We start from the raw sequence: 25,176 nt of genomic DNA, 5'->3' as shown, positions 1-25,176 counted from the left end.
AACTTCAAGTCCATTTGTGTCTACCTGGGGAACGTGTAGCCCTAGAGGCCCAAAGGTTAGAAAGAAATTCATTGGCCATTTCCATGATTTCAGAAAGTCTACAGGGAATCATGACTTTATCTAGAGCCAGCTTCACAGGAGACAGAAACTTCCAAGGTCTTTGCTTTGGGCTAGAATTATCTCAGTCTGGCATTTAGCATTAGTTACCTCATGCTATCAGTGCATTTTCTTGGTAGTTATAGATGGCTGATTGCCTGTCAATTTTTTTTTGCACTTTCTAAATAAAGATGGTGCTTTTTCTCATTATTAAACTAGACATTCTCAAAATATGAGGATAAAGGAGGAAAACTCCATAAATAGATCCTTGGTAATGAAAAGTTAGAAAACCACTGAATTAGTCCCATATTCCTAGTACGCATTTTCCATATTTGAAAACTGAGGTCCATAGAAGTGCAAGAAATCAGTTAGCTAAAGAGTAGTATTAAAACTCAGAACACCCGGCTCCTGGTAAAATGAATTTTCCATCATTCCATGTCTTCCTCCACCCCTGGCAAACACAGCCTTGTGAGAAAAGCTGTGTCTGTTAGTAACCATCTGCTGAAGACTTCACAGATGAAGATGGAGTCAGCAAAAGGTTCTCTCATCCCCTCTGCTCATTGTTTGTGTCCCAGGTCAACAGGCCCAGACAATGAGCAGATAAGACCCTGGTACCGCCACCCTCATGTTATATAGGAACTGATGGACCCCTCCACCAATGCTGAAAGTACCAGAGAACTTGCTTCATTTGTTCATTCATTCATTTGACAAACATACATTGAACATGCACATTATGTTCCAGACACTGTGGATGGAGAGATGACCAGGACTGTGAGCCCCACCCTCATAGTGCTCAAGCCTATCTGACAGACTAGCATAAAATCAAATACTTAAAAGGTCAGCTAAGAGGTACTGTGGCGTAGGAGCACTTAGTTGGTGACTAATTTTTTAATGTGCCAGGGGATAATTATCAGTATTTTTCAGGATAGATTTACCCAATACTGAAGAAATAAGAATTCAGAGCAGAAGGAACAGCATCTGCAAAGGCTTAGAGGAATAAAACCATATGGGATATTATTGCTCTGGTGGAAAAAGAATGAGCTTTAGGAGTCATGCAGCCCTGGGTTCAAGTCATATCTTCATTTCTCTTAACTCTAAAATAGGGGCAATAGTGCCTAACTGATTGGGAATGAGGGATTTTATAAAATGCCTGGCACAAAGTTGGCACTCATGAAATGTTAGTTTTCTTTCTTTCCCCTTTCAGAAACCATAAGGAGTCAGAGCAGTAGTGGTGGCCCCTGGGAGCAGTTCTGTTCTTCCAGAGGTTCTCATGGCATCAATGTTCCATAGTAGGTGTGGGATTGAAGTGACCCATAACAACGCCTGGTCTGTTAGCCAGTGTACAGAGCACTGTCTTTGGACACCCACTTTATACCAAGCCTTGTACTGGGTACTGTGGTAAAACCAAAGATGAACAATGTGAGAGTGTAGGAGAAAGATATGCAAGTACTCGTAGTTCAAGGTGCAATGATAAACAACGGTCTTTCAATCAGTGCAAACTTGGAGTTCTAAGTGACAGATCCTATAGTGTGAAACTCATGCGAGCTCAGGAAGTGACCATGGTTAAAGATTCAGAGGAGGAGGAGAACTGGCAAAGCAGACAGAGAAGTAGGAAGAGAACCATAAGAACTAAGAGAAGTCAATTACAGAAGGAGGATTTGACAATAGCAGATGCTGCAGAGAGATGGAAGTGGAGGGCATGGGCTCAGCCCTGACATGTGACCATCAGAAGGTCATGGGGTAGTGTTGAGGGAGGAAGCGAGCCTACATGTGGCCCACGAGGAGGATACCTCTTTTTAACCTTTTGGCCCTAAAACAGAAGAGAAACATGAGACTGGCCACTTGAAAGGTCAGGAAGTCCTGAACACATGTGTGATAAAGTAGAGGAGCCTGTGCAGAAGGAAAAGCCTGAAGATGCTGGAGGGGGAGTTGCCATGGAAGGGAAGGTCTGGAAGTAAAGTGTTTGGGGACAGGGAGCAGCCTAGGAGGGGAGCTGTGACAGGTCTTGTGGGACCATAGGATTGAGAGATGCATGTAGACAGAGAAGAGGGAACAAAAAGAAACTATGACCTCCATGATCTCTGGATTCAAAACTCCACTCTGCCAAGTCTTAGGTATAGACCCCGATTGGGTACTTTAAACCCTTTCTACTCAAAGTGTGGTCCATAGACCAGCAGCAGTGACATCACCCAGGAGCTTATTATAACTGCAGTCCCTAGGGTCCCAGCCTGGACCTTTTGAATCAGAATCTGCGTTGTAACAAGATCCCAGGGTGACTTGTGTGCGCGTTAAAGTTTGAGAAGCGCTGACTTACCAGGCTCTCAGTTGTCTCATCTATGAAATAGGAAAAATAATACCCTCCTCACTGGGGTTGGGGAGCCACCTGATCTCGCTAAAAGCCCCCAAATCTTCCATGAAAGAGAAAGCTTCCAACACACTTCGGCTGAACCATCTTTTCAATGAAATCCATGTTTATTCATTTAACAAGTATTTGTGGGGTTCTTGCTTATGTGCCAGGCACTGGTCAAGGTTCTGGGATATAAGAATTATCACAAAAAACAAAAATCCCTGCCCACGTGAGGCTTTTTAGAGAGGGAGATAGAAAATAAGCAACATACATAAGAAGAGTAGTGTAGATGTTATGTAATGGCCAAGAGAGCTAAGGAGAAAAACTAGATAAACCAGGGAAAGAGGACATAAAGTGTGGGTTGAGGAGACCCTCAAGAGCTCTCCCCTATTGAAAGGTCCAATACACAAGACTAGGGAGCACAGACTTCTTCTGTAAGGCGCCAGTAGTAAATAGTTTTGGCTTTGTGGGCTCATATGGTCTCTGTTGCATCTGCTCAACTCTGATGCTAACATGAAAACAACCAAAGACAATATGTAAATGAATGAGCATGGATATATTCCAATAAAAATTTATTTTAAAATATTAGATAGTGGGCCAGATTCGTCCTGAGGGCCATACTTTGCCAATTCCTGCCCTAGGCTTTTGAGGTAGGGAGAGGATGGGGTTCAAGTTTCCTCCTATTTTATTGAACTCCTGCTAGGAACTGCACCTTGCATTTGCTGTTTGCAGACGCAAAGGTGAATGAAGCGCGCCCAAACCAGCCTAGACGAGGGAGGAAACTGAAAAGAATTACCAGATGGTAGCTACCATGTGTCAGGCTCATCCAATGCTTACAACAAGCCCTGTGAGATACATGCTGTTGTGTTGAGTTTATTTAGACCTGAAGACTGAGGTTTAAGTACTTCTCTACACCCCACAGCCAGGATGTGGCAGGGTTAGGCTTTGAACCCAGGACCACATACCCCCAAATCCCGCCCATCCTTCTCACTAAAGCCTGTTGTTCACGGGATGGACAGGCTGCTGCCTAGACCATGTGCTTGGAGAGCCCTTGGCCAGGCTATGAGAGAGCCAGGATTCAATTGCAAGTCTGTCTGCCTGTAGAGCCTTGGTTCTGTGCAGGGACATCAGCACCCTGCTGGGGACAAGAAGTGGTAGCTAAGCCTGCCTGGCAAGAAGGCCTTTGTGGCAATCCTGTCTTTGCTGTCCCTAGGATTTGCCACGTGGTCAGAGCTGAGAGCACTGGGCTGCAGGATCAGAGGCAGCCACAGGGTTAGAGTGAGGGGTGACCAAAAGACCACTAATGACTAGGATAAATAGAGCTATAGATAGAAGGATCAGGGGACCCAGGGACAGAGGTGAGTCTAGAATGGGGTCCTTCATTATCTAGTCCTCATGAAAAAATGAGAATACTGTGGGTTTTGCTGCCAGACGTAGATAACAATACTAGGTCTGCCTCTACTATCAGATTGTTCAGACGGTGGACAATCATGGGACCACTCTGAGCCTCAGTTTCTTCACCTGCAAAGTGGTGATGACAACAGTGACTCCCCAGCATATTCTGGAGGGGTAATGACAGAATGTATATAAAGAGTGGCCGACACAAAGTAGGTATTTTATAAATAGCAGCTATGATTCCTCACATTCTTAGCTGACAGAAACGCTTCTCTAGAATTCCTTTTTGCCTTTCTACAGTAAAACAGCACCCAACAACTTCGGTGTCTGCTTTTTAAAAGGATATTAAGAGTTGGCGTGTATTCACAGGTTAATTTACCGTAAGGTGTGACGGGCACAGTCATTGTTTCAAACAGAGACATTTTAGTGTAGTAGTTCTTGAAAAAGCACAAAGATGTTTGCCGACCATTCTGATGGTGAGAGGGTACTTGCCTGTTTCTCCTGGCCCTGGATGAATGCCTTGTGCTTGTATGGCAGAGGCAGAAAATGGTGACCTGGGCCGGTCCCCATCTGTGGAAATTCTGGAATTCTTGGGCTTTTCCCATATCCTTCCTATCTTTCCTCATTCCAGCATGTTCAAATCCTAAATCTGTTCCTCAAGGTCCAGAACAAACACTGGCTCCTACAAGAAGTCTTCCCTGATTGTCTCCACCTGTGGGAACGGCCCTTTTCTCTGAACTCTCGCTACAGTCACTTTGTCATCATGGGCAGGAGCAGATGTCTCTTAAGGATGTTTCTTGTTCATTGATGTGTTCCCTATAGTGCCCCTAACATGCTCAGTGAACCCCCAGTAAACGTATGTGGAATGAATGAAAGACAAGATGAAATTAAAAGATGTAACATCTAAAGTTGACAGGGAGATGATCAGCTCTTAAAAAGGAAAAAAATGGCAACAATTTTTAGATAACCCCAGACCCCGTACCATCGTTGCTTCCATGGCTTTAAGGCAACCTTTGCTCCTGTTCAGCATCTGTGACCTAAACAAGCCACTTAAGTTTTTCCAAGTCTCAGTTTCCTAATATGTAAAGTGGAGATGAAAACTGCATACCTCACAGAGATCTTGCAAGGATTCGATGAGATAATGTTTGGAAAATGCCTAGCACATGGTAAGTCCTCAACCAAAGTAAGAAACTGCCTCCTTTTCTCGAATGCATAAACGTTTTCACATCATAGGCTGTTGCAAATCAAGTATCATTGCCTCAATACATTTAAAGAGGAATTTAAAATGATTATATCAAGAGATACTCAAAAATCATTTTATGTAATTCATCAGTCACTTCAAATAAAAATGAAGAAAAAATTGGAAGAGAAGGAAACCATTTAAAGATGATAAGTATCAATTACCAAAAGCTGACAGCAAACATGTTGACAGGTAAAAACCTAAGGCAACACCGTGAAGGCAAGACAAAGAGGGCTGCGGTACTGCTGTATTTCAGGCAAGGGGAAGACCGTGGTGAGAATCCTGATTTCTGGGCCCCACCCCAGATCTGCTCAGTTCCTTTGAAAGTGTGGCCTGGGAAGCTGCATTTTAACACACATCTCAGATTATTATTTTGCGTGCTGACTTTGAGAACAACTTCTCTCCTGACATCACCCTGATATCACTGTCCCTTTCTCAATGTTATACCTTCCCACCTACAGTGTCCTCTTCCTGGCGTGCCTGTCCACCTTCATTCAATGTCTTTAAAAATGGAAAATTGTTATTCTCTTGTTTAAATGGCCCTCCCCAATTCCCACAGACCATATCTGTAGTGCTGGGCTCATAGTTTTGTTGTTGCTTTTACCATTCATTCATTCACCCATTGACTCCCTCATTCAGGAACCATTCTCAGGTTATGCTGCCCTTGGTATATTTGCAGGTTTATCTCCTTGTCGACAAGAACCATGTATTACTCACCTTTCATTTCCCAGTGACTGTCTCGGAGCCCAGAACAAATTAGGCATCATAAGATTGTGTGGATGACATGAATAAATACAGACAAGTGGGTGTCTGTGTGAGGCTGATGCTCCCCCATTTTGTTTTCTCTCACATTGACTTTATTATTCCATTCTCTAGAAGTTAGTTTCATCCGTTTTCAATTATTTTGGCATATGGTGATAGTGGGGCTTTCTGATCACCTGTTTTGTAGTTTTATATTGGTTTTAGGTGTAGAAATATTGTACTTGCACGTCACAATTATAAATGCATAAAATTAACAAATGCTGTTGCAACAAGATAAATACAAATGCACTGGGCTAAATCTTGTGTACGGCTAGAGCTGGATAGGAATTGTGACTGAATGGATGCTTTATTGTTTACTCTATTGAATTAGAGTCTAAACATATCGGTCATGAATACCAAACAGAGCAAATCTATAAGTTAGAGGCTCTGTCACCTTAATCAGGGAAAATACAGATGAGCATTTCCCCTCCAAAGGTGGGGAAAGATGTTTATATTTCGCTTTAAGTTTATCCTTTAAGTTTTAATGCCAACCATATTAGGATGGCTTGAGGCTTAGAAAGGTCTGTCTGTGATTCTAAATGCTTCTCTTCTGTAAATGCATCTGAATTTTGTAAAGAAGGTAGAAAAGAGTGCGGGGATTCTCTGCTGACAGAGAGAGAGGACCCACTGAAATGGGGTTGCAGGGAGAAGTTCCTATGGAGAAAGTTGTGATGCGCTACTCAGATCCCCCTTCAAGAATGAAGGACTTACTCCCGCAATTCCTGGAATTGCTGCTGGCAGACACTCTTGGTGAACAGCCCCCTTTGGGGCCACTTGCCCTTCAGAGCTGCCTCACCCAAGGTCATTCAAATAGCTGGTCAACACAAGGGTGTGAAAGTCACCTCAGCTTCAGAGCTTTCCATGAGGTTGGCTTAAGCCATCACTGTGACTGCGTCACCATTCAACTGCCCCTTCTGCCCACTCTTTCTCCTTTTCTTTCCTTCCCTTTCCTTCCATAGATGTTGACTCCAGAAACTCCTCTTCATCCCCACCTCTTGCTTGTCAATCTCTGTCTCAGAGTCTAATTTTTAAGAAACACAATCTGTGACACTCCCATTGGCTTTTCTTCAATCTGGCCACTGGAGTCTGGTGGATTTGAGTATGTGGTATGCCCCTCCCCTGAACATGCACACTTTGTTGCCTGTGGACACTTTGTATACCAACTAATTGGGGTCATCACTTTGTTGCCCACTGACGATAAGTAAACTTTTTAAAGTCCTTCCGTGGGTAATCATTCATTCATAGGCATTTGTTTCTCACTTGTGTCTGTGCTGGGCACAAGGGCTGCCGGCATCTTCATACGTACCCCTTGCCTGGGGGAGCTCACGGTGTATCACAGAAGATACCGCAGTGAGAGGCTATTGCTGAGCCAGCCTGAGCAGAGAACGAGGGTCAGAAGTGCCTGGCCGTAGCATCCCTTCGCAATGTGTCTCCAGGGCAGGAATGGGTTTAATTCTGAAAGCACTTGACTTCAGCGAGCATCTCCTAGGTGGAAACAACTTTTGCAGCTAGGGCTGTAGCAAAGACAGGATCCTGAGATGCACAAACTGGAAAATGCCTTTCTAAGAGTTTCAGCATAGTACTTTTAATGGAAGGAAGTGCTTTAGTTAAGCTCTGCAATGTTGATGATGATGATAATGTTTACATCTTGTTTGTATATACAGCTTTATCTCCTCCAAAGTGCTTTCCCACCTATTGCCTAGTTGTCTGGTTGGGCTTGGAGGTACTTAGCAAAGTGTAGTTGGATAGATGAGTGTGCCATACAGGAAAGAGCCCTGGGCATTCTGGCTCCACAGTTTTAGTTAAGTCACTTAACTCCATCTCAACTTCAGTTTCTCATCTTTAAAATGGAGGTAATAACACCTACCTCTTAGGAGAACTGTGATGTTTAAATGACATATTCTCTCATTCATAAGCATTTACTGACCTATTCCTTTGTTCTAATCACTGAGCTAGGTGTTAAGTATTTAGAAAGAAATATTCTTCTCTAAAGAAGGTTAAAAGGAAACTTGGACTTGTTAATACTTATAAATAATGTTATCAATATATGAAAGAGGAGTAGTGAAGACATGACAAAGGGAGGAAGTCCCTGAAGCTGCTGTGGAGGAAAGGTGCCATGAGCTACAGACCCTAATCTGGTGCCTGGCACAGAGCACATGCAAAATGTTTCACCGAACAAATAACACTCGCCCTCTTTTCTCCTTGGCCTCACTGTCTTGAAATACACACATGCGCGCACACACACACACAAACACACATTTTATAACTAGGTATGTGATATGCTAGGAAAAAACATGAAAAGAAAAAAAAGAGGGAGAAAGGAATGGAGTTTAGAAGGAAAGAGAAGAGGAAGGAGAAAGTTTGAATTCCAGTTTCACTACTTAGCAGTGATGAATTCTAAACACTCTAGAGTGTCAGTTTCCCATCTGTAAAATGGGAATGATAGTGCTCAATTCATGGGATTATCTTAAGAAATTAAATTATATAATGCATATGCCAGGGGAATTGTTTCATTTATGAAATGGTAGAGGGGAATTGGAACATGGCGGTGGTTAAGCACATCAGGCGATCAGGTAACATAGAGGTTGTAAGTTCCAAACATAAGTTGAATGGAAGAACTATTTGTCAAATAGAATGAAATAAGGCAATTGTAGATAGTGGTTCTTAAACTTATAAAATTTCTCCTCTGAGCCATCAGATAGGACACCCCTCCTCCTCGCACCCGTCCCTGCTGATATCAATCAGAGAGATCAGAATCAATTAGTGATTCTGGCCAGAACCACAAGGATAGACAATGTCATTTTCACACAAGAAGGCTCTGTAGACTAGTGGGAAGAAAAAAGGCTGGGGTTGAAAATAAAATGGCTACTATAGTTATTTATGAATTTAGGGGCTGGGGGACAGGCTTGTCCTTTTTGATAGGGATGTCAAAACCTGCTTTAAAAGAGGCACGGTTCTCAGAATGCGGAAGGGGCCACTCCATTCTGGACCGTTCCTTTAGGAATGTTGCCTCCTCCCTGGGAACAGAACTCAGAGGAGTTGTTGTATGTTTGGGGAGGGCAGCCATGTAGGAAGGGTACCACAAGCCCAACTTGTAAAGAAAGTCTGGAGAACTTATTGCATTGATCTCAAGTAGTGCGTAGACATTTGAAAGTTCCCCAGGTTATTCAATCTGAAACCATGGTTGAGAACCACCCATCGGGGAGAGCTTGAGAATCGACAGTCATGGAATATAGGCATTTGGAAGATTAGCGTGAGAGCTTGGTCTGGCCACTTAATCCAGAACCTCAGCTGAGAATTTGGTCCCATGGGATCATCACATAGACACGGCTTTGGTTATAATGATGGAACCTGAGTTTGGAGGGCAGAGACCACAGAAAATAGCATGCTATTTGCCAGCCCTGTTTCCTTCTTTTAGATATTGAGACTCCTTATACTGTTCATTAATGTGTAGAGGCCATTTAATGAATGGCAAAAATGCCCCCACCACGTTTTTAAATAGTCTTTAATTTCTCATAGCAATCACTCCTCACAGTGGTGCTGGTACCACTATGAGGAGTAAAGACCCCTCAGCCATGATCAGTCTCCGGAGAAATACTTGTTCATAAGCATTCTCTTCATCAGTGAAACCCAAGGCGCCCAGTACTTCTTCTCATGCAATCTTGTTTTTATCAGAATAAGGGAACATCAGCTGAGCTTCTTTCTGGAGCAATTTTTCCTTCCAATGGCTTTGAGCCACTGTGTAGAACATTCTAAGAGGGTGGGAATTGTTGAGGATATTATAACCACCCACAATTTTTAAGTGGAAGAATTGAAAGATTAGTGTGGTCAATACCCTGTTTGTACTGGGAGACTTGATTTTTGTAGAGTGAAGATATGGTTTTATTAAGGTTATAAACCAAATGGAGCCTCAAGATTAAAGAAGGCTCGTTTGTTTTGGACAACAGCTTAGAGACAATGCACTTCTTTAGAAATGGAGAAAAGCTAAAATAGTCTATATTTTACTCTATTCTTCCTTCTCCATGTCATTGACGATGTGGACATCTACTGATGAGGAAAAAACTTCTAGTGAAAAAAATCTAAGCTCAGATCTGGTTGATAAGGGATTTCATACTATTCTTTTGTCTTATCTTTGCTTTATATAGTGAAATTAAAAGAAAATGCAGGATCTGAGGTTTTTCCAGGAGATCCATGGCTGATTCCAAGTGTACGCGTCCACTATATTACCATGCAGATGTTTTCTAGCCATCTAGGCTGGGGCAATTTGCTCAACAAATTATATTTCTGTAACCTCATCTCCCACTCCTTAAGAGTATTAAACAATGCTTTTACCTCAGTTCTGATGGTCCAGGAAAACAATACTCAATACCTAGAGGCAGGATTGTAGTAAAAAGAGCATGGACTGCATTTGAGTTTGAATCCTGGACTCTGCCACTTTCTCACCCTAACTTCTCTGAGCCTCTGTTTCCTCATCTGCATAAAGGAGACCATACTACCAAGTTGCTGTGGAGCTCTACCAGGATTACGTAAGATAATGTACTGGATGTACATCATCTGGTTCTACGTCTGGTGCATAGCAGGTGCTCAGTACATTGTAGTTATTATTATTATTACTGCATTTTATTTTTTATATTATTATGTCTACTTGTGTTTTGCAGTTTATAAAGTACTTTCGTATAGATATCTCATGAAATCTTTGAGTCACTCCAATGAGGAAGTGTCATTTTAAATGTAAAGAAAGGAAGGCTCACCTAATGGACAGGGGCACAGGCTGCATGAAGAAAGAAATCCATGGAACAGAGACTTGCCAATTACTGGTGCTGTGGTCTTATCATGGATTGAGTGGTGGATGTGACAAGAATTCTGAAGGAAGCTACTTTACACGGCATCAGAACTGATAAGAATTACACTGTCTGAGACGAAGTGGAATAAGTCATGAATAGGGTCCAAATTTGGTCCCTCCCTGAAAGTTTATAACTATTGTTTCAAACTATAATGGGGTGGGGGGGGGGGGGCCTGTACATCCACTTCATTCCTTTAAATATACTCACTGTATAAATGGGACAAGAATAAAACAGGAACAAGATCATCCATCTTTTTACGATTGCATGAAATTTTATAATCTGCATTAGAAAAATAAGAACAAAGATTAAAGGAAGGCTAGGTGGGCGTTGTTTTTGCTATTCTCTTTAAAAAGGCCTCTTGGGGGGCTGGCCCCGTGGCCGAGTGGTTAAGTTCGTGCACTCCGCTGCAGGCGGCCCAGTGTTTCATTGGTTCGAATCCTGGGCGCGGACATGGCACTGCTCATCAAACCATGCTGAGGCAGCGTCCCACATGCCACAACTAGAAGGACCCACAACAAAGAATATACAACTATGTACTGGGCGGTTTTGGGGAGAAAAAGGAAAAAAATAAAATCTTTAAAAAAAAAAGGCCTCTTGGGCTTCATTTTTAATTTTCTAAAGTAAACTTTTGTCTCTTAATATGTTTTCGTTTATAATGTTTTATAAATGCAGTTGTGCCATGGAGAGGATTTTATTCAAATTCAGCTATGCCAGACATAGAGAAATAACTTTCTTTAAATATGTACCCAGATGATTATGATATCTAACATGACAACAGGTGTCAGGTTTCATTTTCTGGTCTCAACTGTCCAGAGGTTTGAAGGCTTTTTTTCCCTCTTTCTTTCTTTAAAAATAAATATAGAGTGGCATTTTAGAGTCAGCTTGTTGATATCTGCAAGAAATCATACTGGGTTTTCATTGGGCTTGTGTTGAATCTGTGGATCAACTTGGAGAGAATTGACATCTTGACAATATTGAGTCTTCTGGCCTAGGGACATGGTATGTCTGTTTATTCGTATGGGTCTACTTTGATTTCTTTCCTCTCCCTCTTGTAGTTTTCAGCATGCAGGTTTTGATGGATTTATATCCAAATGTTTCATGTTTTTGTGCTGTTGTAAATAGTACTTTTTTTAAGAAAAACTCATATTCTAATTGTTCATTGTTAATATATAGAAATGAAACTGGTTTTGGTATATTAAAAAAAGTAAATGTACATGGAAACAAAGACAAGAAAAGAGACATTTCAGGTGGAGAAATAGTAACTTCACACAAAAACAGCTATTGCACGAAAGACGCATTAAGTTCACTAATCAGGCCAGGTGCTTAGTGAAGTGTCCAATGCATGCTCACAGTGCTAGTTCTCATCTGCTTTCCATCTCATGTTCTGTGTTGCTCTAAAAGCCAGGTTCTGTTTCACGTGTGGAGGTTGTGGAGCTAAGAGTTGTGTGATCATTAAGATGTTAAGACTTAGTTGTAGGCTGACCTAGGTTTGGATCTTGCCTCTGCCATGTACTAGCTGTGTGGTCTTGAGCATGTCTCTCACCCTCTCTGGTCTTCAGTTTCCTACACTGTAAAGTGGCGATGATACAAGATAAGTTGGTAATTGACCAGAGCGCAGTGCCTGGCACCTAGCAAATGCCAAATGAGCGTTAGCTATTCTCATTGTTGCTTTTGCTGTTGTTGTTAAGTTACAAGGAGGAAGATGCTAGAGAAAGCTAAAAAACGGTTTTCTAACAATGCTTGTCCAATAGTAGAACTGGTTGAATGTGAGGTAATGAGCCTCCCGCCACAGGAGAATGGACTACCTCCTATCTAGGATGCCAGTGGGGAGTCAGGCTTTCCCAAGAGTTTCCCCTTGTGTCGAGGTATATAATTCCCCACCATGGCATTAAAAGCAAGCGGCAGTGGTTCCAGGGCTCCCCAGTCACCTAAGACACTTGACCCACAGACACAAAGAGCTTGAAGCAGTAGACAGAAATGGTATCCATGAAAAAACAAGTGCAGACCAGACTTATCTTTCCATCAGCTGCAGTTTATGATTGCACATTAAATTCAATTGCTTTCTTTAGGAGGCTAGTGTTGAGATCCGTCATCTCCAGCCCAGTGCCATCCATTCTGGCTTTCCCCAGGAGTGCAGACAGACCAGCCGCCTTCCTAGTGTACACTAATTAATTTATCTCATGCTTGTGATTTTATGGCGCTTAAGTGCTGGAGCATTTCTGTTTATTCTTCTCCCTGCAAAGCATCTCACGTTGCATAAAGACCATGAATCTCCATTGCAAACGCTGTCTGTCTTGGGCTAAGGAACAGCCCGCTGGCTGCCTGTTGTCTTGCTGGCACTGCCTGTAACAGCCAAAGTAACACATCCATTAATTTATCCTTAATGACATTTTGACATTCCAATCAGTTCATCAGATGTTCCTTATGCAAGACTTCTCTCGCACGGCCAGGCCAGGGTGCCAGGCCACTCCTGATGCATAATGCATGAGACCAGTGCGCTGCTCAGTACCCTCTGACAGACACATCTGCTATTTGCAGACCACGTGTTCCTAACAGCCTTGGCACCCGGAGAGCTACACATGGATACCTTCAGAGCCTTTTTCTTCTGTGCCTCCAGCTTGCCATGCTTGGCAGAAACTGGTCAGTTCAAGGAGAGATGTCCTGGTTCAGAAACACACACACAACAGTGCTATTTGGGGGAACGTAGGAGTAATCAAACCCTTGCCATGTTCAAAGGATTTAGAGAAGGCTTGATTCTACTAGTTCAAGTGGAAGAAGGACCTATGACAAATATAGCATCTTGAATTTCGTAACTTGCTGCCACTTAAAAGTAATGATCCCAAAGACATTCTGATAACAATAATGGATATCAAAGAAGAAAGGAAAATTATCCTTAATACCTTCAATCTAACACATCAGCAAAGATACACTTTCTCATAATGGTATTCACAATGTAGACACAGTTTTATTTTCTAGTTTATTTTTTTAACTTAATGTAACCCAGTTAGCATTTTTCCATGTTGTTACATAGTTTTCATTTTTAATGGCACTCCATCATTTTAATAGCTACGTAATATTCCATCCAGAGGATGCACCATAATTTACTGAACTGGTCCCCTGTTGTTAGACATTTATGAGGCCGTAACGGATGTTTGCCATTCAAGAAAAGCAGCAGAGCGGACTGAGGGAGGGAGCAGGGTTCTGCAGGCTGGAGAACCAGGGCTCAAATCGCACCTGGTCCCTTTACCTGTTTTATGAATTTAGGATTAACCCTTCTGGGCCTCAGATCCCTCATCTATAAAACAAAAGAAATTGTCACCAACTTGTAGTGTTGCTATGAGGATTACAGATGTTTTCCGGGTACCAAGCACATGGTGGTACCTACTAAGTGTTAAACTATTACATTCATGTATATATATACCAGCGGTTCTCAACCAGGGCCAGTTCTGCCCCCTGCTCCTACCCAGGGACACCGGGCAATGTCTAGAGACGTTTTTGATTGTCACACTTGGGAGTGGGGGGAGCTACTGGCATCTGGAGGTAGAGGCCAAGGATGCTGCTAAACATCCCACAAAACACAAGACAGCCCCACTCGATGAAGAATTATCCCACCCAAAATGTCAATAGTGCCAAGGTTGAGAACCTCTGGCGTATATGAAGCTGCGTTTTCCAGTGTTATCTACATAATATATGCATATTTCCTTTTTTATTATTTCATTAGGATAAAGTACCAGGAATATGGGAATTTTAGATTAAAGGGTATATGTTATTCCCATTGGAAGTTTTAGGAGTGGGGTTGGGTCAGCGGTGGGAATAAGGTTGGAAGTGGTTGGTGGAGAAAAGACAGCAGAATAGTGGTATGTGTTTCCCAATGGGATGGGAGATGACATTCCATACACTAGTAGTTCTCAAAGTATAGTCCTAGAATCGCCTAGAAACTTGGAAATACACATTTCCAGGCCCTAGCTTAGACTCACCAAATCAGAAACTCTGAGGGTGGAGCCCCACAATCCCTGTTTTAATATGTTCTCTGGGTGCACCCTCCAGTCTGAGCATCACTGCAGAATAGCAAGTAGGACCTGCTCATGCACAGACACTTTGTGCAGAAGTAGACGGAAGGAGTCAAGTCTAAGTAATAGGGATGGTTAAATGTGGGCCAGAGCAACAAAAAAGGAATTGAAAGTTTCATTCATTCATTCATTTAGTCAGTAAATAGTTTTAAAGCTTTAACAACATTGTAGCAAGTGCTGAATAAGTTCTGGAGGAAATACGAATGTGAACTAGTGTATATTATGTAAGTTGTTATAATGAAAAGTGATGAGAGCAGGCAGACAGAGGACTAGGATACAAAACAGAAGTAAGCAATGTCCTGTAAGGGGGCATGAGAAAAGTCCGAGGGGCAAAGGTTGCAGGAGGCAGAGCTCAGCTCAGCCTCAGCTCAGAAGAGGACATCTCATAGAGGAAGCCACACCCCTGGAACAGGCCACCTGGTAGGGACCTCTCCGCACACCTGCAGAGGTGATGAGTCCCTGTCGCTGGAGTTGGGCAGTCAGGGGCTGGATATCTACTTGCTGGGGGTGTTGCAAGGGGTCTCCCAGCTAGGGTGGGAAAATGACTTGGAGGACCCCAGTGGCCTTTCCAGCCCAGAGAATCCAAGATTCTATAATCTGTAATGACCTTGAAACTGGGGGTCAAAGCGCGACTAAAGAAGAGTATCTGCCCAAGTTTCTGGCTTGGTTTGTGACCACATTAGCAAAGTATAGATAAAGAAGGGGGGTGCGAGGAGAAAAAGAAGCTGCCTCGGTTCCCTGGAGTGCTCATCTCAGGGAGCAGATCAAACACAAAATTCAAATTAAAGAAAAGAACTAGCATTTGCTGAGTGTCTATTATATGCCAAAACCCATGCTAGGGAATTAACATTTATTATTTCTAATCATCACGGTAACTGTGAACTGGAGCTTAGCAAATACCATTCTACAGATGAGGAGCTGAGTTTCATAGACTCTAGAGACGGATACTAGGTATTGATGACACAACCGGTTAGAACCAGGAGACTCTGGGGCCAAAGTCCATGGTGTTCCACAGCACCAAGAACAGACGGCTGTTCGCCTAGTCCAGGGTTCAGGGGTCAGTGGCCTGAGAGCATTCAGGACAGTTCCCACTGTCTGAACCACAGATTCTGTCCTTACTTTCCTCTGAGGCATTTGTTCCCTTCTCATTGCCTATTATTTAACAAACACTAATATAGAACTTATTTGGTAAGTGATAGATCCTGTTCTAAGTACTTTACTATTTACAAGTCAATATCTACTGCAAATGGTTGTTGTGAGAATTCACTCTACAGCCATGTACCACATTATTTCAGTCAATGATGGGCAGCATATATGATGGTTGTCCCAAAAGGTTAGTACCGTATAGCCTAGGTGTGTGTTAGGCTATACCATCTAGGTTTATATGAATACACTCTATGATGTTCACGCAATGATGAAATCACCTAACGATGCCTTTCGCAGAAAGTATTCCTGTCATTAAATGATATGTGACTGCAATATCCCTATTTGGCAGGTGAGGAAACTGAGTTATAAAGAGACTAAGTAATTGTCTAAGGCCGCACAGCTAGTAAATGATGGAGCGGGATTTGAGCCAGGCAGTCTGGCTCCAGAGCCCATGCTGTTCCCAGTAGGCTCTGCTTCAGGGTCCAGGGCGTGATGTGACCATGTGCCCAGTGGGAGGAGGGCCTTGCATCTGTCTTAGGTCTTCTGCTGCACTATTTCCCCTGCCAGCTCCAGAGAACCATCAGACTGAGTTGGACTCTGTCCTTAGTGGAAGAGTGTGGTATGTAGGAGAGCCCATCCAGGCAGGGAGGAAAGAGAGGCAGCCACAGGCAGAAGATAGAAGCAGAGGCAAAACAGTGGAGGCACACACATGGAGAGCAAGACAGCAGAGAGAGGGAGGTGAGAGAGGTGATGGCCGAGGTCCCTTGGCCTTTCAAATTATGAGGAGATCTGCTGCTTGCTTCTATAACTTTGCCATTCTGGTGGAAGCACCGAGAAGCCACAAGCTAGAGTGATGGGAGTAGGAGAGGAAGGACCCACCAGTCATGTTCCACAATTGGTACCCAACAGAGGTAATGAGCAGACAGGATGTGCATTGCTTGAAGGATGTGAATGGGTATGAATGTGAGCATTCTGGCTTCATGTGTCTATGCGTGAGTGCGTTTGCCTGGAGAGGAAGGGAGCCAGCTGAGAAAGCATTGGGACAAAGGTAGATGTGTGTGGGTCCTTGGCTGAGCATGACATAACAAGGAATCTTAGAAAATATTCAGAAGTCTGAGTGCCTGAGTTTGAATGCCAGCCCCATCGCTTAAAGCCTGGGTGTCTTTTGGTGAATTACGTCAACTCTCTCTGCCTCACTCTATCTGTAAAACCGTGATAGTAATACCACCAACCTCACGGAGTTATTACAAGAACTAAAGAAGTTAATAAACTGTGTTTGTAAAAGCTTGAATGGTGCCTGGCATGGAATAAGTGCTACATAAATGTTTATTAAATAGATGAAGTAAATTTAGGATTTGTGGTTTCATGGTCATTGTAGTCACTTCCTAGGGCTGCCATAATAAAGTACCACAAACTGGAAGCCAAATTTGTTCTCTCACAGTTCTGGAGAGTAGAAGTCTAAAATCAAGGTATCAGCGGGGTCCTGCTCCCTCCGTGACTGGGTAGAATCCTTCCCTGCCTCTTCCTAGCTTCTGCTGGTGGCTGTCAATCCTTGGTGTTCCTTAGCTTCCAGCGGCTTCACTCCAGTCTCTGCTTCTGTCATCACATGGCGTTCTCCTTGTGTGTCTCTATCCAAATTTCCCTCCTCTTATAAGGACACCGGTCATATTGGATTAGGACTCACCCTAATGACCTCATCTTAACTTGGTTACATCTGTGAAGATCCTATTTCCAAATAGGGTTCCATTCCCAGGTGCCAGAAGTTAGGACTTCAATGTGTCTTTTAGCGGGGGGCATCATTCAATCAACAGCAGTCATTTAAGAGGTATCAGTTCTTGCCGTGGTTCTTAGATGCCAATTCCTCCCTATAGTGAAATCAATACCCAGAGAGGGGAAAGGGCACGGCCCTGGTACCTTAGTGAGATACTTAGAGATCTGGGGCAGGCACTCAGGTCTTCTATTGCCTGGCCCTCCATTCACTGACAAAACATGATAGGGACTCTTCACTAATTCAGACCAGCTAGAGAGTGGATTCACAGCATCAGGGCTCTCAGACTATAGCATGCCTTAGAACTGCCTGGAAGGCTTATTAATCACCCAGAGTTTCTGATTCACTAGGTCAGGGGTGCGGCCAGAGAAATTGCATTCTAATACATTCCCAAGGGAAGCCGATGCTGCTGGTCCAGACACTACACGTGGAGAACCGCTGTTCTACGTCAGTGGTGCTCAAGCTTGGTGACGCTTTATAATCACCTGGAGAGCTTCTGAAAACCCAGATGCCCAGGCTGCACCCCAGACCAATTAAATTAGAATCTCATCAGTAATTTTTAAAGCTCCCCAAGTGATTTTTGCAGCCAAGTTTGAGAAGCATGGCTCTAGAATACATCAAAGAATGTTTTTAAAGAAAAGTCATTCTTTGGGGCATCTGGTATAGAGAATTCATGTTTAATAAGTAATGAGACCATTTAAATTAACGTGCCTGTTTCCTGTATTTAAAAAATTACTAAAGAGCATTTATTGAGTGCTTTCTGTGTACCTCGCACTGGGAAAAATCCTTCGCTAGACACACCATTTAATCTTCACAACCACCTTCCAAGGGAGTACTAATGTTACCTGTGTTCTACAGACAGGAGGAAACTGACAGGCAGAGGGATGAGTAACTTGCAAGAGCTCACATAGCTAGTCTGCGATGGAGCCAGGTTTTGATGCCAGGCTGTCTGGCACCAAAGTCAGTGTGTTAACTGTTCTGCCTTCCTTCCTCCTGACATAAGAGAAAGCGCCGTGTTCTCCTTTAAATCCTGCACATATATCTATATCCTCATTTACGCTCTCAACTCTGATGTGGGGTAGCCCAGCCTCTGCCTCAATTACAGTCATTCTGAGTTAGTGGGGTTTGGATTAACGAAATTCTGCAGCATTCATAAGGGACTAGAATCATGTATACCATGGACGGAATTTGCACTTCTAAGTTCATCCTGAAGTGACGTAAAGGACTGTCTTGTGCTGGGTTCAGGTCCTGTGGCTTCCACCAATGTGCTGTGTGCCTCGCTACGCCCCTTCTCTGTCCAGGCCTCAGTGTCTTCCATAAATGGCACAGTTCCATTACAGTCTGATGACTGACTTTAATTAGAGATCCCACCATGTCAGCACAGGAGCATCCTGGCTTCAAAGAATACAATGCCAGTTTTTAATAGGAGCAGAGTCTCAGCTGTGTGTTTTCTTTGTCCACCTCCTGTAAGCTGAGCTATCTCTCTAGATCCAGGGTTGCAACCTTTGTGGTTTCCCAGGAAAGTCTGTCCAGAGATGTCAGTGGAGGTTGGGCCAGGGGAAGAGCCATGTGGAGAAAGGGAAGAGTGCCTGATCAGTGTCTCCCCAGGAGACACGGCCTTCGTGTCCAGGGAAAATCCTAGATGGAACCCTCAAGATGCTCCCCAAGTTGGCTGGGGCCTCCTGTTTCTAGTGCAGAACAGAATCAAGGGTTTTGCAGAATGCAGATGCTGGAATTTCCTACCAGCTCTTTTCCAGGTTGGTTCTCAGTCTCTATTTGAACTCCTCCAGTGATAGGGAGCTCATTACCTACAAAAGGCTAAACAGGGAAGGGGTTATATCTGACTTTTTACATCATGATCTGTTTCTAACAGCCACTCATTCAAAGTAGTGCTCATTATGTATTTTTCCAACAAATTAGTGAGCAAAGAGGAAGAAACTACTAACTCTGGGGAGGAGATGAAGACTTCTAAGAGTAGAGGACATTTGAATTGGGCCTTAAAAGGTAAAAAGAAGGCTGCCAAAGAAGAAAAAATGGGAAGGGCCGTTCAAGCCATAGGCACTTCTAAAAGAGACCCAAGGGTTCTACTTAGCTGGAAATTTCTTCTTTGTGTCCAGCCAACCTGGTTCTAATTTTGCCTGCTGAGGCCACACAGAGCTAGACATCAGATAGTGTGAAGAGACTATTCCTGAGTATTCCCTCTCCGTGAGAAATATCCCTGGTTGTTTCAGACACTCTGCCTCTCATAGCATGATTTCAGAACCCTTCACAGCCCCGCATTCCTCTCCCCTGAGCCATTCCACCTGCCACTATCCCTTATAAAGAGTGGTACTCAGAATAAGTCATAGGACTCACAGTCCATCATGGCCACATCCCCTGCCACCTTCTCTCGCTCAGCTAACAAGCAAAGGTCAGCGAGACCTCAGAGTGATCTGTTAGAAGAAAGAATGCCAAGAGCCGCAGCCACACCGCATCAGCCCCACCTGTCAGAAGCAGTAAACTTCGGATTGCTCTGTCTTATAACATTCTTCAGCTCTATAAAGGTCCCTGCAGAAGAACAGACAGGCTCTCTTTTTACCAGCTTTTGGTACCCCCTGCTGGCGAAATTGTGTGACCCAATTGACAAGAATCTCAGAACAACTAGAGAAAAAACTCCAGGTTTGGGAAGTCACAAGTATTTGAGTCTTGAAGGATCTAAGGATTCCAGGAGTTATGCACCCTTCCGTGTATCTTGTGACTATTTTATGAGTTTTTTTAAACATTCCATAGCTAGGCTATTCTGTAGGCTCTGAGAGAAAAAAAATCTCTGACTTCTGTGAACATTCCATTAATTCTGCAAACGTCCCAAGAGTTCTGTGACAACCACAGGAAGGAAACGCTAAGTTCTTCGCCAAAAATATTCATAAGTAGAAATATTCCAGATCACAAGCTAATTTCATGCAGGTTTTTCTTCCTCTTTCCTTGCGTGTATCTTTTTTTAAAGTGGTTATAATTTGCGGTCAGGGTAGGATAACAATCTTTTCTACGCTTCAAATTGGAGACTTTTAAGTATGAAATTATATAACGAATTTATTGAACACCAGCTATGTGCCAGACACTCAACAAGAAATTGGAGTAGGTGCAAGAAGTCAAAAGCCCTTCACGCAAGAGGTTCTTGCCTTAGTGGGAAGGAGAGTTGAAATGCTGCCATTGGACTAGTCAAGTGCTTAGCTCACAAGGCAATGAGGCCTTCCTTGATCTCCTGACAGGGTTCAAACCAGCTATTTACTTGCTCATAGCTCCACGTATTTCCCCTTCTTGGCTTCCATCACCTCTGTGATTTTATATTTGTTTCTGTATTTATCTGTTTAGTGCCTGTCTTTGCCATCAGTCTCTGTGTTCCATGAAGATCAAGGTCATGTCTGGCTTTTGACACTATGGCCTTCTTACATCTATCAAAGACTGGTACATGTAGGTGCTCAATAAATATTTGTTCAATGGACGAATCAACCAAGAAGAGAAAACCACAAATCTGTTTAGAGGAGCAAGAGGAAACCTCAAAGGAGATGTGACATTTGAATGCCTCTGAGCCATGAAGGATGAAGAGGAGGTGGCCAGTGGAGGAGAATGGGGACACATTAAGGGATGTAGAGTATTGAGGAATGATCGGGGAGGGAGAAGAGGCAGTTGTTATTTCCTAAAAGGAAATGTGTGTGGAAGATAAGGCTGAGTTGAAGCCTGGAGCTGTAGTCTAAGGGTCTTATATGCCCTACTCACAAGTTTGAGTTTTTCCTTCTCTTAAGGAAAAGGGTGGGATATCAATTAAACTCTATGGCTATCAGAATGAATATGATTTTGTCTGTATTACTGAGAAGGTTTTTTAATACTTAAATTTTAAATTCTGATGGAATAAAGATAGATCCCAGAACTGTGATTTTGTGTTTTATTTCCTTCCGCATCTTCTCCATTTCCACTTTGTAACTGCGTTTACCTGTTCCTGAAACACCTGTCTATTCACTTTGAAATTATTATACAGCATCATCATCACCATGAATACATAGTGTCAACTGAGGGCTCAATACTGTAGATTTCATACACCTGCGTTTTTACAACTCAATTAGTTGTCCGATTTTTAAATATCTCTACGTTTTGGAGAGGCTCAGTTTTTCATTGTTTTTTCATCTGGGTGTTCAGAGCTACCTAGACATTTCTGTAAAATGCCAATTTTCGTGGATGCAGCGAGGCCTTATTTTTATTATATTCCTTTGGAAACCAATGATTTGTGCCTAAGACAACTCTCTCCATATTATTTCACCCTAAATGGAATGAGATTGGTTGGGAGTTCTGCCTCCAAGGAACTATCAAAGCCTCCAATACATACTCATTTATAGTTTTAAAGTTAACTCTCTTATCGGATTTCCTTTTTATTTCCTGCTGGGGCAATGTGAGCCAAGCTCTGATAGAGGCAAAGGATCTGCTATATATCTTTTCCAATTTATGATTAAGAAGGTCACATATACATTTTTAAACACGCTCCTTTTTGATAATAAATGAAGAATAAAACTTCAAAATGTCATCAGTCGCAGAATTACTCATTTTTCTTCCGTTAGTGTCCCCCTACCCTCTCTCTGATTATCTGCCAATGCTAAGAAAAGACACAAGTGATCTCATGCTTTATTTCTTGTTTTTCTCTCTGCCTGGAATAGTTTCACTAGTGGAACAGAATGCCTGTGGCCAAAGCATTCTAACGAAAGATGCATTCCTAGTACTGAGTGCCCTTCTTTCCACAGGCCAATGAACATTTTTAAAAAGAAGAAAAATTCTGTTTTAGGCTGCATTTATCTTCAAATTGTGGCCAAAATGAGGGAGGTAAAAGCTCTTCTCCTCTTGGTGGAGATTTCCTGGATCTAGATTCACTCCCCATGCTCCCGCGCTCTGCTCTCTGCTTGCAGAGCTAGATCTGTCTGGACTCCATGCCTCTGGCTTCCAGTTGGGTTCAGCTAATGAGAGCCACTATAGGAGGTCAGAGGGAGGGGGGAGAATGTAGTCAGAGCTTTATGCCTCTGGTTCCCTCCCTGTGAGGTCATCCAGGACTGGCTGAGTCTCTCAAGAGAAAGACACTGCTTCTGTGCAAGTGACCTCCTCTTCATGACTCTCTCCTTTTAGGTTCTGCTGACTGCTTCCTCTACTTGTCCCTCTGGACACAAGGCTGGTAAACAGTCCTCCTGTCACTATAGTATACCTTGGATTCGCTACACCCTTCTCACCTTTGTCAACAGTCCTTTTACACATAAACACAAATGATCCTCATGTACATGTGCCATCTGTCATTATTCTGTGCAGTCCACACCTGCATCAAGGGACTCCTGTGAAGGAAGATACTCTCATACTATCAAACTAGAATCGATCCTAGATGAACTCCTCTAAAATACTTCTAAGTCTAGGTTTATCCTTTCATTTAATACCGACCGAGAGCTCATTACCTCTTGAAACTGCCTATTTCATGATCAAGTGGAATCACGGATGGCACTGAATTTTACCTCTCTGAGACATCTGTTCTTTCCGTATTGATATAGGAGTGACCAAGATTGAATTTGTTGCCACAGCCTGTGAAAAATGGAGCAAGAGACCTGGAAGAATTTACCCTCAAGATATTTAATGTGCAACCAATAGCCTTTCATATCATAACATAATATAATATAGGAACATAGTAACTATACTTAGATGCATAAATATTGGGCAAACTCAGTGGGACCATGTTGGTTTTTTAGAAATATTTGAAGAACTGTCATATGCAAGAGGAGTTAGTCATATTTTTATATCTCTGATAATAGATCTAAGACCAATTAGTTAAAATTTAAGGGAGGTAGATTTCAAATCCATATGAAGATCTGTTTAATCCTTCATCTCCCTGGTGAAGTGTCAAAGTCTCGATCACTTGTTATAATCCAGGGATTTCACAGTGGGGCTGTTGGAGGGGGATTCAGACCTCAGAATGTCGTGGGACCAGTGGTGATTATGTAAAAACAAGAATAGCAGCCACCATGTGTTGGATGTTCACTATGTGCCAGGCACTGTGCTCTGAGTGTTTCACACATTACCTCATTTAATCCTCACAACCCTATGAGGTTAAGCCTACTGTTTGCCACAGTATACAGAGGAAGAGTTCAGAACTTAAAGGCATTGAGAAACTTGCCCTGGGTCATGCAGCCTGCAGGTTGTGGAGGGTAGGATATGAACCCAGGTCTGCCTGACATCACAACTGACAGTTGTAACCTCCAATGGACAGTGTCAAAACGACCTGGGGAACTTCGTGCTTATACAAAGGTCCAGGCCCTGTCTTACCTCCATGAGCTTAGGCATCTATGTGTTTTCCTCAGCTCTTCAAATGATTCTAATTTACGCCAGAATTTGAGAACCCCTGCTCTAAACTAGTATTATGGTAAATGCCCTTCTGGTTTTGAGGGTCTGTTATTCCTATAGGAATAACTATGCGTCAAGTTCAGCTTTAACTTTTCTCATTTTGAGCTACAAGAATAACTAACTTCCACCCTCACCTACCGCCAACCATCAGGCCCTACTTCAATCTACCATTGTTTGGTGCGTTATTTCATGAGCTCAGTCCCTGAGAGAGGCTTGGCTCCATTTTGAATTTCACTTAGAGCCATGGGAATGGAAAGATCAATCTGGCTTCTCCCTCCCTTTGAAAGGAGAGTACGGGAAGCGTCATGCCAGTCTCATTGATTTCCCAGGTTAAGCTCGAGTAAAGAACATACCCATTGTTGGGAATGAGGCAGGATGAGCCTCATGTTTCTGAGTAAATGGAAGCCACTGGAGGTTTCGGGGGGATTTAGGTTTATTCCACCTTGACATTGGAGGAAGCATCTTGACTTTATTCCTGGAGGATGAACCAAGTTTGAGGGTTGAAGATGATGGGTGGGGAAGGAGAGCAATCTGATCTTCCCAATGCTTTAATGCAACTGGCACCATCTGACTGTGATTTTTCCCCTTGCACATGTCCCAAAGGAAGCTGGCCAAGAAGCAGAAGGAGACACAGAGTGGAGCCCAGAGGGAGATGGGGCCTGTGGCCTCTGCCGACAAACCTACCACCAAGCTCAATGCCAGCCGCAACGATGAAGGCTTCTCTAGCTCTCAGGACGTTAACGGATTCAGTAAGTTGAGCCAACTAAGGGGAAGGGGACATCCGTGGTCCAGCTTGACCCTGGTACCTCTGTTGTGGACCCCTCGTGGTGGTCAGGTGCTGTAGGGCGTGGAGTCTAGATGCTTCCCTGGGGTGCTCCAGGGATCAAGGTTCTCCCTGGAAAATTTAACAATTTGGAGTAGAATTTAAGAATCTACCCCAAAGTAGATAGAAATGGAGGCAAGCCATCTTAAAAGCAATAGACAGAAATAAAGATAGGTCAAAACTACTAATAGTCAGAAAGGAGGAGGACACGGTTATGCCCTTAAGGAGAAAAACATGCCATATT

At 43.1% G+C, this 25,176-nt stretch overlaps 1 protein-coding gene across 1 annotated transcript in view; it reads left to right on the top strand.

The window, feature by feature from the left end:
- Nucleotides 1-25,176, top strand: part of PTPRT (protein tyrosine phosphatase receptor type T) — a 1,006,957-nt gene that overhangs the window by 868,390 nt on the left and 113,391 nt on the right. Inside the window, exon 15 of the mRNA XM_046677949.1 lies at nt 24,713-24,858. Within this exon, the coding sequence (XP_046533905.1) occupies nt 24,713-24,858 (146 nt within the window). The remainder of the gene's footprint in view (nt 1-24,712; nt 24,859-25,176) is intronic.

Source organism: Equus quagga, chromosome 12 (assembly GCF_021613505.1).
Source record: "Equus quagga isolate Etosha38 chromosome 12, UCLA_HA_Equagga_1.0, whole genome shotgun sequence".
NCBI lineage: Eukaryota > Metazoa > Chordata > Mammalia > Perissodactyla > Equidae > Equus > Equus quagga.
Note: the sequence above shows the minus strand (reverse complement) of the source record. Positions and strands in the feature narration are given on the sequence as shown.